This window comes from Epinephelus lanceolatus, chromosome 21, assembly GCF_041903045.1.
Source record: "Epinephelus lanceolatus isolate andai-2023 chromosome 21, ASM4190304v1, whole genome shotgun sequence".
NCBI classification, from domain to species: domain Eukaryota; kingdom Metazoa; phylum Chordata; class Actinopteri; order Perciformes; family Serranidae; genus Epinephelus; species Epinephelus lanceolatus.
This window is the reverse complement of record NC_135754.1, coordinates 34,168,689-34,183,148: the sequence shown is the minus strand read 5'-3', so window position 1 is coordinate 34,183,148 and position 14,460 is coordinate 34,168,689. Positions and strand designations below refer to the sequence as shown.

The 14,460-nt window shown below is 40.6% G+C and overlaps 1 protein-coding gene across 3 annotated transcripts in view; it reads left to right on the top strand.

Moving 5' to 3' along the window:
• The first annotated feature begins 1,926 nt into the window (after window positions 1-1,926).
• The window catches only part of skap1 (src kinase associated phosphoprotein 1), a 37,096-nt gene continuing 24,562 nt past the window's right edge, over window positions 1,927-14,460 (top strand). The window contains exons 1-5 of one of the 3 annotated variants that reach the window (XM_033611669.2): window positions 1,927-2,073; window positions 3,052-3,200; window positions 6,229-6,334; window positions 6,856-6,881; window positions 7,080-7,187. In XM_033611669.2, the coding sequence (XP_033467560.1) occupies window positions 2,063-2,073; window positions 3,052-3,200; window positions 6,229-6,334; window positions 6,856-6,881; window positions 7,080-7,187 (400 nt within the window). In that variant the 5' untranslated portion in view covers window positions 1,927-2,062. Of the gene's footprint in view, window positions 2,074-2,229; window positions 2,268-3,051; window positions 3,201-3,741; window positions 3,987-6,228; window positions 6,335-6,855; window positions 6,882-7,079; window positions 7,188-14,460 lie in introns of those variants that run through there. The other 2 variants (XM_033611668.2, XM_033611670.2) reach the window with 2 other exon arrangements.

The window sequence follows — 14,460 nt, the reverse complement described above, 5'->3', positions numbered from 1 at the left end:
ACACCGCAATGCAAATGAAAAGGAATGCGCTGATAAAAGGCCAGATCCTAAAGATGAGAGGGCAGAAGGAGGACAGAGGCAGCGAATGCTTAAGGGGGGAAGGAGCCTCTTGGGGAGATGAGAGGTGGCGGAGGAGTCAGTGTTGGTAGTAGCGGGAGATCATAGCCTTGCTCCCCCTCAGCTGTGTTTGATACAGGGCTTTTGTCGCTCTTTCAGCGGCGCATTGTTGGGTGGTGTAATCCCCGTCGGATTACAAAGGGCTTCCCTTTTCATATGGGGCTGACCCAGCAGGCAGGTGGCTGGGGCTCTGTGGAGCTGTCAAGGGGAGGGAACCTCTTTTCCAGGGGAGGGGACCCCCAGTTCCTCTTACCTTCACAGGGGCTTTTTGCTGGGAGGCCAGTCAGGCGCAGGTCAGCGTGGGGACAACTCTGACATGGGACTCAACTCGCCCTGACCCCGTGGCTTCCTGTAGAGAAGTGACAGGGAAGGAGAGCATCAGCATTCAATGTGAAGAATGAAAAATACTGAAAATTATAAAATTAGGACCATGCATGAAAGGAAACTGCTGCTGCTGCTTTCTGACTATGTGGGAAATTATAGTTTTTTTTAAAGAGTACAGATGCAACAGCAGTGCCATATTTCACTTAAATTCAGAAGAGAAGAGAGGAGATGATTTTGAGATTACTGCAGGACCTGGAAAACATTTTGAATTTCTTATTTTCTGTGTTACATGTTTAAAAATATCAGATCCAATGTGCATATTGTCGACAGACACAGCATTTTATATTTTTACATTTACAATTAATGTTGTGTAGACCCTCTGTGTGTGTGTGATGTCTCTTAGGATATGAAATAATTATCTTGTGAGCCTGAATACACATTAGTCCAACATAGTCTTGAGTGATATCTGGTGTATTCTGTTGATGTGAGCAGTGTCTGATTGAGCTTTGGTTTCTTGATGGCTCTCCTTGTAGTGTTTCAGTAATACAAGATCAATAAGGCGATAGCCAGGCCCACCGCTATTTCTATTAGTATTATACTACTACTACCACCACTACCTCCTCTACACTAATGTCAACTGCGTTTACAAAAGGCCAGTCCAGTCCATCCCATTGCCGTTTACCCTCTACTGGTAATATAAACCATTCATCCATGTCCTGTCAGATAAAGTGAGGAACCTATTTAGTGATGCTGCGCTCACGTGTTGTCAGAAATACCCTAATTAGATTCCAAGCTTAAATCAAAGAGCCATTAAAATGGTGATTACTGTAATTTAAACAGTAAAAGGGAGAATTTCTGATACCCAATTTGACAGCATGTCTATGCAGCTATTTGTTTATCTGATTTAGTAATTGAGCCGTAGCTGTTATATCTTTTATTGTTGCAAGGCTTTGTTAAAACATCACTTGATGGATATTTACTCATCTTTAAGCACAAGGCAGCTTTATGTCGTTTGATTTCTATTACAGATCCCCCATTGTGTGAATACACTTCAATTTTGATACACAATTTCACAGCATCTTAAAGGGTATCTGCACATAATGTTGCTAACATATCTTATATTAAAATAAAAATATAATAATACCCAAAACTATTTTCTACTGGCGTTATCAAAGTCGTAATTAGTGTACAGTAAAACAGAAACATTTTTATAAAAAGAATCGTCATCATCGTTGTAAAAACATCGTCTAAATGTACGACAACACTAATTTACGATTTTACAACTTCACTCATCTCTATGTAGAATAATAGCACCTGAATGCAGCGCCGGCACAAAAGTCGTGTAAAAACATATTTAGATTTTGTACATTCGAGTAAAACCACCTTTTAAACTTATTTCCACCTTTATTATAACTTCAGATGGTAAATATATTAACTTACCCAGGAATAATTGTTGTCAGAGGAGGAATGTCGGTTGTCTTCAAAGGTCACGTAACCTTAAACAAGCTAGCTATGAAGGTCAGCTAATGCTAAGTTAGCTGTCAATGACTAACTGTTAGCTACAAGTTGGAAACAAGTTTAGCCTCTTAAAATCGACGTAAATCCATTGCACAATGTCAGAATGGTAGACAGGTAAGCGCTTGCTCACAGGAAACCTTCACAGTGATCTAAAATAAGAGAATGATGGCGCTAAATTGCGATAACCGATCTAACGGTTTTAGCCTATTAGCAGGTTAGCATTAAGCTAATTGGCAGTGTGACTTGCTAAACGGTTAATTCCGTAAGTGAGTGCGATGACCACTGATGCGGCGACAGCAGACAAAAATGTGGGTACAGTATAACCTTCAGCCGCGTATTTAACAAACAAACAAATACATACTTTTAATTGAAATATTTAAATAAGCTAGGCATTTTCTAATTATTGGAATTAGCTACATTAGCTAACGTTAGCTAGAACAAAGTTCCATTAGCTGATGCTTGTAATAGCTAACCAGGGAAATTGTATTAAGGGCTCTGTAAAATATTACTTTAACCACTTTCAGACAACTTTTAGTAGAATAAAGAGGCGTTATTTGTGGCTGTATAAATATTGGTGAAATGGTAGAAAACAATTATTCCAAAATACCTTTGTTTCACCACCAAACTTTGATATACTGTATAAACCAGACACCATTGTTTGAGTCCCTCCACTCTAATTCTGGAGGATTAAATTGGCCCAGGCTGAACAATACTGGCCACAGGTTCAGGTTTAAAAAATAAAACACAGGAGCACCTAACCAAAACATTAGCCTGTATCAGGGGTATAACGATGTACATACTGGAGGTATAAAGGACAGTTCAGTAATGCTGAATCATTTCTCCAATACACCAGTGTCTGGGGTGCTGGCCTGCTGCTGGCCTCGCAGTAGTTGCAGCTGGGTGCAGTTTTTGATTTCAGAATGATATTTAGATATTATTTTAACTGTTTTTGAGATTTAAATAGATTTTTTTCAATTGAGAAAACACCTAAGGGGCATCCCATTTTGTTGATAAGTTTATTTCCCTCAATTTAATGTGGTATTTTATTGATCCCTGTGGGGAAATTGTCTGTTCGCTCTTCCCACTTTGCAGGGAGGTCAGGCCGCACAAGATCAGCAACAGAGCAGCGTGCCTGGAGCTGGCTGGCAGGGATTCACTGTCTTGCTCAAGAACACTTCAGGAGTCCAGATGCTTGCCGACTTGGGCATGTGTGCCCACAGTCATTTGGTTGAAGGACAGAGGTATGTTTTTTGCATTATTTATAGCACTTCTAATTGTAACAGGACACTGAAAAATGATGACACAGGGACACATAAGTTGGCAAGCTTTACAAACAAAAATCATGTGATTTAAAAAAAAAAAAAAAAAGGAAAATTCCCTTTGATTAAGGGACGGATGAACATCCACATACAAGACGCAGAGATGCGTGTTATTTCAGCACCAGTCATATTCAGAGTTTCCATTATCTTTTTTTTCAAGTGTTTCAAGTTGCTCATTTTGTGTTTCACCACAAACACCTACATGTACATAAGATGTCTGTTCACATCTTTATCACGGGCAGCTTTGCGAGACTACAGTGCTGCCAAAGGTATCTAATGTACAAGATCACTTCCCCTCCTGAGGTTTGACTTGAGACAATGTTTTTGTAGGTCACATAGAGGGGGTTTCTCGTTGTCAGTCAAACCTTGTCATCTGCTTTGACTTAGAAACTAGAGTGTGGAGGAAGTTGTCATCTGTGCACCTGCTCCTCCCTATTTTGTGCAAATCTAGATGCATGCACGGAAGTTAAGTTGCAGAACAAGGACACAGGTGGTTAGATGCGAGTCTGTGCCAGGCTCTTGTCTTTGCCATGGAGCTGTAACAGTATGACAGAGGTTAGGTGCACATAGGCGGCCTTGTGGAGTAACAACCAAAGTGTGAAGGGGTAGAAAAAGTCTGAAAAGTCAGCGAACCAAAGTGTCTCGAGTCGGAGAAGTGAATGCCAGGGATGGGGACAATCCCGACTGAAATTAGGCGCCTTTTGGATGGTAATGTCTCAGTCTTTTACTTTAAATTATAATTTTTAAAACAATACCGTTTTATCTTGCAATCTTTGTTTAAACAGGAATTTAACTGTGGAAATATAGTGTAAGCGGGCATGCTTTTGGGAGCATTCAAAATGTACCAATGACATATTCGACTGGTTGTGAACACAGACAGTTAAGTGAACTACACCCTTAAAACAACTGTCTTTTTTATCTTGTTGCTCACAGTACCTTGCACCTGTGGTTACTTCTGCTGAAATGAAAACCAAAACTAGAACACATAAAACCTATTTTTCGACACCTATGATAGACTGTAAACCGTACAGCATTTTACTTAATTTGCATGTACTGCCTGCCAGGCCCGCAAAGAGCACCTCTGGGAGAACATTTGCATGTGTCTGTCTGTTTGTGTAACACGGGAGGACATAAAGAAATTGAATCAGATAAGTGATGTAGACCAACCTGTTTTACAAACATAGCTATTGCTTTACTGGGTAATATTTCCATTACTTAAATCATGTTTGTAGTCCAGTTCAATACCACAGTGAAAAAGAATATTAATCATAACCACTTCTTTTGTATAGACATTTGAAAGAGTAATGTCTTATCTGTACTGTGTGTCTTTGGACTACATGTTCACCGGTCAAACCTCATAAAGAGTAGTTTGTTTTTAGGCTCTGAAGAAACAATTAGGTGGTAAAACTATAAACAGCTTGAATATTGTGGTCGCCAGCTACCATTATATATAACACCCAATAAATTCACAAGGGCTGAATTATTTTAAATTTCATTCGTTTGCATCAGAGAGACTTTATTAAGGAGTTGCCATCTGACTGGTATGTACAGTAGAGATGGTGAACACCAAAACATGAAGCTTTGTAAAGGAGAAGCCCTGACTGAGAAAACATAGATCAGATTATTAAAATATATGTACGTAGAAACAAGTTGTGAAGAAAACGGCAAGGCTGTGGTGCTGGAATGCATTATATTTTACACATGGTCATGCTGTTGTGTCCATCTGCTGTGACTTCAGTAAGTACGAAACTTTTCAGACTGTTATTTTTAATTTTATACTCTAAGGTCAAAATATTTAGTGACCGTCATACCTGGAGAGGACAGATTGATCTGTGATCTGCAGCTCCTAATAATGGGGTTTTATCTTGGTAAACAGTGGCCCTCATTTGTCAATCTAACATACAAACCAGTGCAGATCCGTTCACAGACGTCACCCTACTTGGCTCTAGTTCTGGTTCTATTTGGCAGCCTGGAAAATGGCATCATAGGAAGTCGGAAAAATACAGTATGGAAAGAAAACACTGCTGCGGTCAACAGCGTCACAGTGGAAAATCAAACACCAGCTGAGGGTGGAATATTTAATTCATATATCCATGATATGTACTGAACTAGCATACATATATTAATAGCTAATATTAGTCTCTATATAACACTGATGTTGTTGTAGTAGCCTGTTCATATCAAAGCTTATAGCTGACCCACGTAACTGCATATGGGGTCTGCTTCCATTTCGGGCATAACAGGTGGCGGAAGAGACACAGATGTACCACCTGCGTCTGAGCTAGACACTGGTAATAATGTAATAACCCATAGGCTACTAGTATTTAATTATTTAAACTATTGCAGGGTTTATTTGTTTCATTTAATGTTGTTTTAATGATAATTGGTGTAAACATGCTTTGGTTTGTCAGTGTTAAAAAAAAAAGAAGAAGAAAAGTTTTGGATAAATTAGAGCCGGGCACCACTGGTGTTCATCCTTTGGTCAGTCTGGAGCCAGTCCCACAGAGCCAGGCAACTGTAAGCTGTGATAGAGAGCGTGCGCCTGTATGGTGGCTATACATTTTGAAGTTATTAATATGTGGCTGCAAATACTTAGATACCAGTCAGATTATGGTCTAATAACGTTTCTCCATCTCAGCCAGATTTACTGTGCTGCCTGCACCACAAATTCACGCTGACCGTAACACAAGCTGAGACCTGATGTGAGATTTGAACGTAGCCTCTGTTCACATCCACATTGATAAATGCAAGGCTTTGTGTGGAAATAACTGTACGCCCAGTTTTGTGTCGTACGTTTGTTTCATACATGAAGGCCAGTGTGAGCAAATGATGAGGGTTCTGTCTCTTACAAACATTTTAAGCCTAATCAGTGTTTTAATCTTTCCTTCCTTGTGTCCTTGGAAAAACATGTCATAAATGCCATGTTTACAGTGTTGTCTTTGCTCCTCAGACTGTGAGCTGTTTGTAGCAGATATCCTTCAAGATGAAGAGCTCAGTGAAAGTGCCCAAGAGACACGGAGAGTCTTACTGAATAACTTCAGGGTCGTCCATGTAAGGTAGGATTTTTACCTCTAGAAGCAGGATTAAATCAGCGTTTAGCGAGCTTTACTAGTCAAGTGTCACAATGTAATTTCATGCCATCATTACCTAACTTTTGCTGTTAATACCACACAAGAACCGTAATTGTTGCTGTAATTGCTTTAAACACAGTTAGCAAAATTACATTTGAAGGAACTCATTTAGTCTAATGGTGTCACCTTCAAGATTTCACTCATGCTCTTATTTATTGTTATTACAAGTTTTTAAAGATCTCACAGAATAATCTGTTTTGATCTGGATGATTTGAAACTCTTGCATGAGGTGTGATAGTTTACTCCGGAAGCAGCTCAACTGGCGTAGCCTGCGCTGCTTGATATAAGCGGCGCATGCTCTGGCACAGATGTGTGTGGTTTTGTGGTTTTCTCTGCAGGAAACAATTGCTGAAATTCTGTAGCAGAACTGGAGCTGAGTTGAAATAATGAAAGCACAGAAAACTCAATGCATAAGACTAAAGTATATGCTTATTTTGGTTTTACAGACACCCTCAAGAATTCCCCTTCCTATGTGAGTAAAATTACCCCAAGTCTCTTATCATCGAAATATCACAAACTGCTGTGTCTACAAAGTGCAGAAATTAGTGACAGATTTATCATGTACTACTGAAAGTTAAGCCTTTAAAGCCTTTTCTTACTTGACTCACATTTGCTTTATCGCTTTCCTTTTCACACACACACATACTCATTCTCACAAACACACACTCAGCGGACTTTAGAGACGACGACGGTTCTGATGACAACCGCAGTTCCAGTCTGGGTCGCTCGGACGATGCCTCAGTGGCCTCTGACTACCAGGATGATGGAGCCCCTGAGTGTGAGTTAACAATAGTCCTGAGTCTGATTCCCTCTGTGCATGTGTGTGTGTGTGTGTGCGTGTGTGTGTGGTCTTGGGCTATTTGCGCAGTGCAGAGATCTGAGCTCAAAAAGGCCTAATTCTTAATGTGGGTGTCTATGTGCGGCAAAGCAGCACTGATGGCTTTTTCCCTCACAACATCAAATGGAAAAAAAAGAGAAAAGAATTATGAATTTGAGCAGCAGACAGCAGCCCAGGTGATATGCAGCTTTAAGCTCAAATCATCTAGTTTAACCAAGGACAATGGAGAGAAATTCTAACCCTAATAATGGGACGTACACGTCTGTATTATCTCTGTGAGCGTATTTCTGCTGAAAGGCTACAGTGTGCGAGGAATTCTGCACCAACAAAGGAAAAGGTAATAAGGAGGAGTCGGTGTCACGGGAGACAATGCGGTATTCCTCTGAGAAAACTAAACAAATGCAGTTTTAACAAACTACCCTCGCCCTCCTCACTGACACACCTACACCTCGCCACAGGAAGCGCAGTCGAACCCTTCTGCTGTATATTGTTGCTCGCCTTTTTAATTTGAAAAACAGACCACATCTGTGAAATCCCCCCCTACCCCTCACTGGCCTCCTACCTCTCTGCCTGGCTCCGGTGACATCAGTGACTCCTCCTCCTGGATAGTGTGCAGGTACGCTGTCCTGATGCTGAGGAAAAAGGGGGCTGGTGAGTTCACAAAGGCCTGATTGGGGACCTAGAGCTCCCTCCAGTGGTAGATCCTCAGCTCCTGATCTGTCCCCTTGAGCTGTATGTGTGGACTGTGGGAGGCATGGAGGCCCACACAGAGAGGAGGCTTTGTAGCTGCAGGCTAATGCAGTGATTGATTGACCCCGAGCCCCTCTATTCTTTCACAACCGGGTTTGAAATACAACACTGTACCTGAGGGGCCATGTGTGTTCCATCCCTCTCTCCCTGTATCAATCTTTCTCTCTATCTTCCCTTCTCGGACTTGCCCTCCCTCCTGTTCAGACTTTTTGTATTTCTGACTCAATGCGCCAGCTAATAGTCCTTGACGTGACATGCCGCAGGTGGGCATTATTGACTTGGCTGCCTCAGGTGCCCCTCTGCTTTCTTCTTCAGCCCCTTTCTTGAAGTAAAGAGGGAATCTTGTGGAATTTCCCAAGAAGAAAAAGGAGCATGTTGTCTCCATTTGCAGTCATTTTGTGATACCAGTGCCAGCTGGATATAGTCAAAAACGTTCCCCTTATTTGGAAATGTCTTAATGAACTCTTCCGTCCTCTGCCCACAGAAGAGTAACTGCTGCCTTTCTCTTCAACTTTGGAAAAATAGAGTAAACAAATCACGGCAGATGGTGGGAAGATAGACCACAAGACAATGATAATTCATTTTTTTGAATTGTTCATTTCAGAATAAACAAGGCGAGATTTCCTTGGGGAAACAAACAAAATCAAACAATAAAATGCTTAAAAAATTTCCCTTAAGGCTATAACGATAACACGCCCAACCACAAACTACGCCGTCTGTTACTGTGGATGCGATAGTTGTTAAAGCTGGAACGTTGTGTCACGCCATTGTTGGTGTTAAATGTGAGAAATAGCCAATTATGCAGCACTACCAGAATCTTCTTTTTCTGTTCATTTGCATTTTTGCTTTGAATATCGAATGTCCCTCCCAACTAAACAGCTATGCCTCTAAAAAAAAACACACATTTTATTGTTGGATCAATAATCATAACATTTGATTCCATAAGACAAATTTACACCTCACAGCCGCTGTGTCTTTTTATTGCTGCGACCATGTTAGCGTAGTGAATGGCCTGTGTCCTCACTTAAAGGGCATGTGGAGTTCATAGTTCATTCTCTGTTCACAGCCAGTTGAAAGAGATGGCTCGCACTTTTCTGCTGGGCGGTCTGCTTCAATGGAAGAGGGAGTGTTTGTGGGAAATAATGGCATGACCACTTAATGAAATCAGTGGCATTTTTGGAGGAACAATCATCCGTGGTGACAATTTGAATTTCCTTTTATTCCCTTTAACGCAGAAATCAGCAGAATACCTTTTGTTGCAAAAATGAATGGTAATTTTGTGATTTAGAGAAAAGCACTTGGCTTTAAGGAGAAGGTAGAAAATTGAGTTTTTTTTTCTTCTCTTGAGTTTAATCGTATCATTTTATTTGAGGCTACTGTACACAATAGAGACTTTGTGACTCGGAGAATGTATTATCCGTGGTAATCGACTGGCTGCCTTCGCTGCTCTGTGTTCCCTAACCAGAGAGTGAGTGAGTGTGAAGTCGATGGCTGCTTTTACACGCAGGAGGAGCCTGTGCCGTTTGATTAGATGCGGTGGCCTGTTGTCTTCAGCGGACTGGGTGACACCAGATTTGTAATGGCTGACAGGAACAGATGGAGCCTCCATTGTTAGCCCGGGTGTCTGCATGGTAATGTGAACTGAGTTTCACCCGCCGACCGCACCGATGACCTGACCGCACTTGCATCCTCACCCGAGCCTCGTCTGCCCCCTTTACCACCCTCCACCTCTCTCTCTGCGCTATTTGGGGCTCACACACATTTTTTTTTTTTTTTTTACCATCACACACACTCTCTGCCATTCCAATACATTTTAAATACACAAACAAATACATGCACAGATTTCTCCCTCTGGCGTGTATAATCACTTTACACACACATACATATGCACACATACACCCCAGGAGACAGCCGGAGATGTGGGGCTTTTAGCCCCGTCATGCTGTTTGCAGGTCAAGTTTATGAAGTTGAAATGGCCTGTTTGTTTTTCTTTGATTGGGGGAGCACCGCTGGGCGCTCTGGGATGTTTGCTGGGAAGCTGCAGCGATGACAGAGCACTGCAGGAAGAGCTTTGTTTCAGGAGGGCGTGCAGAAAAGATGACGCTTTTGATACGTATCCGTCTTCTTCTTTGTGATCGTAATGATTCTATTATGGTGCACCTTATAGTCTATGTGACAAAACTAAGATTGCATGTGCATGTTATTTTCTGCTACACTCGTATCAGGTCACTTTATCAGTTTGTGTTATTTACATCATTGAATCTGGCATCTGTAAAGTGTCTTGGAGATTGCTTAATTTGACATAAAGGCAGGTAGGGCTGCATCTAACAATTATTTTGATTATTTTCATGAGCAGTCTATTAATCATACGGTCTTGAAAGTGTTTTGCATCTACAGATTTTCAGTTTCCTGTTACATTCATCAAAGAAAGGCTGCAAATTCATACATTTGCGAAGCTGGAACTAGAGTTTAACGATGAATCAGAGATCAGAATAGTTGCTGATTAATTTCTTGTCCTTAATCAGTTAATAATACGTGCACTAAAGGTAGATGTGTTCTGTTGTACAGGCCTATTTAAAGAACGCAGGAATGTAACTCCTGTCAGTGATTACTGTGCCGACCCAATTTCCTAAACCAATTACTTGCAACAGAATGCAGTAGGATAACCAATTTGAATTTATGTCTCGCTGTTGCCTGTTTCTCATTTGAATATGAGGAGCCAATGCACAGTAACAACATTATTACACTGTGCTGGTAAATAGAATATTAAATCTAAATTTTGTCATTTTGGCTGAAGCTTGAGAAAGCTATATAAAGTGAAGTGCTTCTGGGGGTGCATGCCCGGGTCTCTTGGCTGGTGAAATAGGAAAAAACGATGCCAGCTGACAGATTGATGCTCCATTAGAGGGTTAATCAGCAATGTTTAAAGTGCCAAACTGGCCCCTTGTCAGTGTTTGAAGTCAAATTAAGTCATGGAGAAAAGAGCAAGTTTCTGGGTGCTGCACAGAGGAAGAGACGACATAAAAAAAAAAACAGAAATGTTGACACATTGCTGAATAAACTTAGTAGCAGTTATCCCAGTTTTTCTCATTTGTATGCAGCACCTGGACAGTATTTTGGGTCTGCATAGATGACCTTCTTGCAGGTTTGTTGGCCTGTGGTCATGCTGTCTGCCCACGTACTGAACTCTTAACCTTTGGCCTCCTGCTTGACCAACCTGTGACCTGTCTGCACTCCGTCCAGAGAATGATTGGCCTTCCTGTCACAGACCGCCCATCAGTCACGAAGTTTCTTTGGAGTTTCTCTGATAGCCATCTACTGTATCTATCCGTCAGAATATCTGCCTGGAGATTAATTTTTCACGGCATTCATCGGTGTATGGATTTCGTGACATTTGGATAGCGGCAGCTCGTTTGCAAGGAAGCGAGGAATATGTTAATGACCTCCAGTCTTCCTCATTCTCCTTCACTCTCCTTTCCTTTCCTCTCTCAGTTGCAGCCTGTGTGCTTTTCTAGAAAGACACACACACACACACACGTACACACGCACACACACACACACACACACACACACACACACATTACGAGGCAGGAGCAGGCTCTGTGCGTCGCTGCGACTGCTTGCCACCAGGGTTCAAAAGTTCACACTATTCCCCTAGGGCTACTGTGCTGCTGCAGATGCTGATAGTCTTTTCTTTCTCTCTCTTTCCCTGCTGCCTTTCTCTCCCTCTCTCCCTCGCTGTTTACGCTATTAATCTTGTACACTCTCTCTCACACACTCACTCACACTGCCTGGCAAGAAGAGAGCGGCTTGAAGGGGGGATTTGGACGTATTTAACCGAAGGGCATCCATCACTCTCATCTCCGGCTTCACCCCCACCAAAAGCCACACCGTGTAGTTTTTGCGTCCTCGCGGTTTGTAAGCCCTCTGATGCAGCTTTCCCCTCATTTGCTTTGTTTTATTGTTGCATTGCATATAATTACATCCCTCCGTTGCCTCTGGTGTAGCGCCGTGTTGAAACCCAGGGAAAACAAGCGAAGGTAAATGTGCAGCAGTCCATCTGTAAAGAGGCACATAGGCAGAATGCAAAGTGGGAAGCTGGGGCAGGGTGGCTCCTAATCTCCCCCAGAGCTGTCAATGTCACAGACAAATAGCAAAACTATCAGATGCGGCGGGTTCACCCAGAGGTTAGCGTTCCCAGGTACCTCCTGCATTCACTCCCTCTCTTTCTCCCCTTGCCTTGCAAATGAGAATTTGATTTTGCCCTCCACTGGAATCCATTTCTGGAGATGAATGAAGTTTCAATGCCAAGCCCAGGTGGCCCTGCTGATTTCTTAGGGAAATAAATGGAGACGGGAGAGATGTGTTGGCCTGTACACAGACAGTGACACGACGGCTCCCAATGCCTCTGGGATCCCTCTGTTTAATTGTTGCTGTAATGTAGCACTTTAAGGTCATTAACATGCCCTTGTGGAGTTACTTGAGGATGTTGAGGATGCATCCCTCTTTACACCGGGGCTCTGCTCGGCATGAAGAAGTCAGCACTGTGCGTGTGTGCCAAGTGGGACAGGGCTGCCGTGGGCTTGTGTGCTGTTGTCTTTATTCGACAATGGAAATTTCTACTATTGATTTGTGTTGGTCTGTGCTGTAAGTTAGCTTAACTCAAAGAAATGGAATAAGAAGTCAGCTGATTGCAAAAACATTTTATCGTTCTGTTCATACCGTTTGGCAGAATGAAAACTATAATTAGTTGTATTAAAAAAAAAAACAATTATGCAATCAGTCAATAAACTTCAAAATGTAAATTTCTAACAGCATGGATTACAATTAAAGTGACAACATTTTATATAAAATGCCAGGATTAAATAAACATGGCTAAATTATTTATTTTTAAATTTAGTAATTCAGGCTATTTGGATTAATTTGATATATTCAGTGATTGTGATTTTAGTTACATGTGGTAAAACCGTACAAAAAAATGTATGCAAACATAATAAAAAAAGTTGAAAATGTTGAGAAAAACATAAATTAAATCATGATTGTCGCTGCTGCTTTATAGCGCTGCGTTTTTTATGTGTTTATTTGTATTTTGTCACAGAATCCGTTTTAAACGACTTCTGTCGCAGTAACTGTCATAGAGGTTGATTTACCGTTTCCTCTGAATGACGCACAGCAATAACAATTTGGTTTTATTTATTTTATTCTCATTTACTTATTTATGTTTTGAAAAATTAAAAAAAAGAAGAGAATCAAAAAAAGTTGGTAAATAATAAGAAATGATACATATTGGAAAAATATATGTACTTTTTTCCCTTAGTTACTGTTTTACCCGCCTGTAAATGTTAACTGGTTATATAAAAAAATGTATTATATTTAATTTTAAATAAGTTATTTCAGCCACAATACATAAATGATTTATTTTATTAGAGCTATTTAAAAATCATTCACATTTCCTGTTGTGAAATAGGAAAACATGCAGAAACAGAATTGCAGCAGATTCGGATTTGTCCCGAAAAAGGCCGTACATAGTAATTAATCAGCCATTACTCATATTTTTTTTTGAAAGACTGAATGGAGACCTGCTTAAAATATAATTAATAATTAGTAGTACTTTTTTGCAACTTTTAACAGTGAATTTTAGAACAAAGTAAAAAAAAATTAATTGGGAAAAACTTGCCCAAATCATCAACTTTTATTGATTAATGGGAACAGTTGATTTGATTTATATCCCAATAAGTGAAAACATCTACAAAAAACATAATTTGGTCCACTGAAAATAATTAAAATAAATATTAATTTACCAACTTCTTGAGATTTAAGCAAGACTCTGATTACGACGAGAGTTTGGCCTTATTATTTTCATCGACAGACTATTTTTCTGTGACACCTGTTGCCCGTTGGACTTGCCGGTGATTTATGAAAGGAGTCAAAGAATGATAGTGTCATATAATTGTTTATTGGCATAATATGTAACAGCCATGCCTATAAAATAAGACCAATTATATAAAAAGGTAATAGGCATGAGATATTGCTCAGAAAGCACAGTGCAATAACACGGTCCTCACGAACATATTTACTTACCATTATTGCTAAAATTATATTTAAAGCATTTTAGTGGAAATAACAGAAGCATTTTAAAGTTGCAATAACTGTACATTCAGAGAGCGAGTGTGTCGATTTTCTCTGAGTGTTTTTCCTCCAGGCTCTGTCGTTGATTGCGTTATATCCCGTTTTTATCACAGATATGCAGGCTCTCCTGTGGGCCCCAACTCCTCCATTGTTGGTATTTATATTCTTACTACTGTTTCTTTTTCTTTTTTTCGGTCTCTGTCAGTGAAGCAGCTGAAAACCATCCCCAGCGATTAGAGGATCATTGTATCTGCAGTTAAGCATTTGAATAGTGGTAGTAAATCTAGAAAAGGGAAATTCAGGGTCGCTGTATACGCTGCTTATGGCTGCCCAG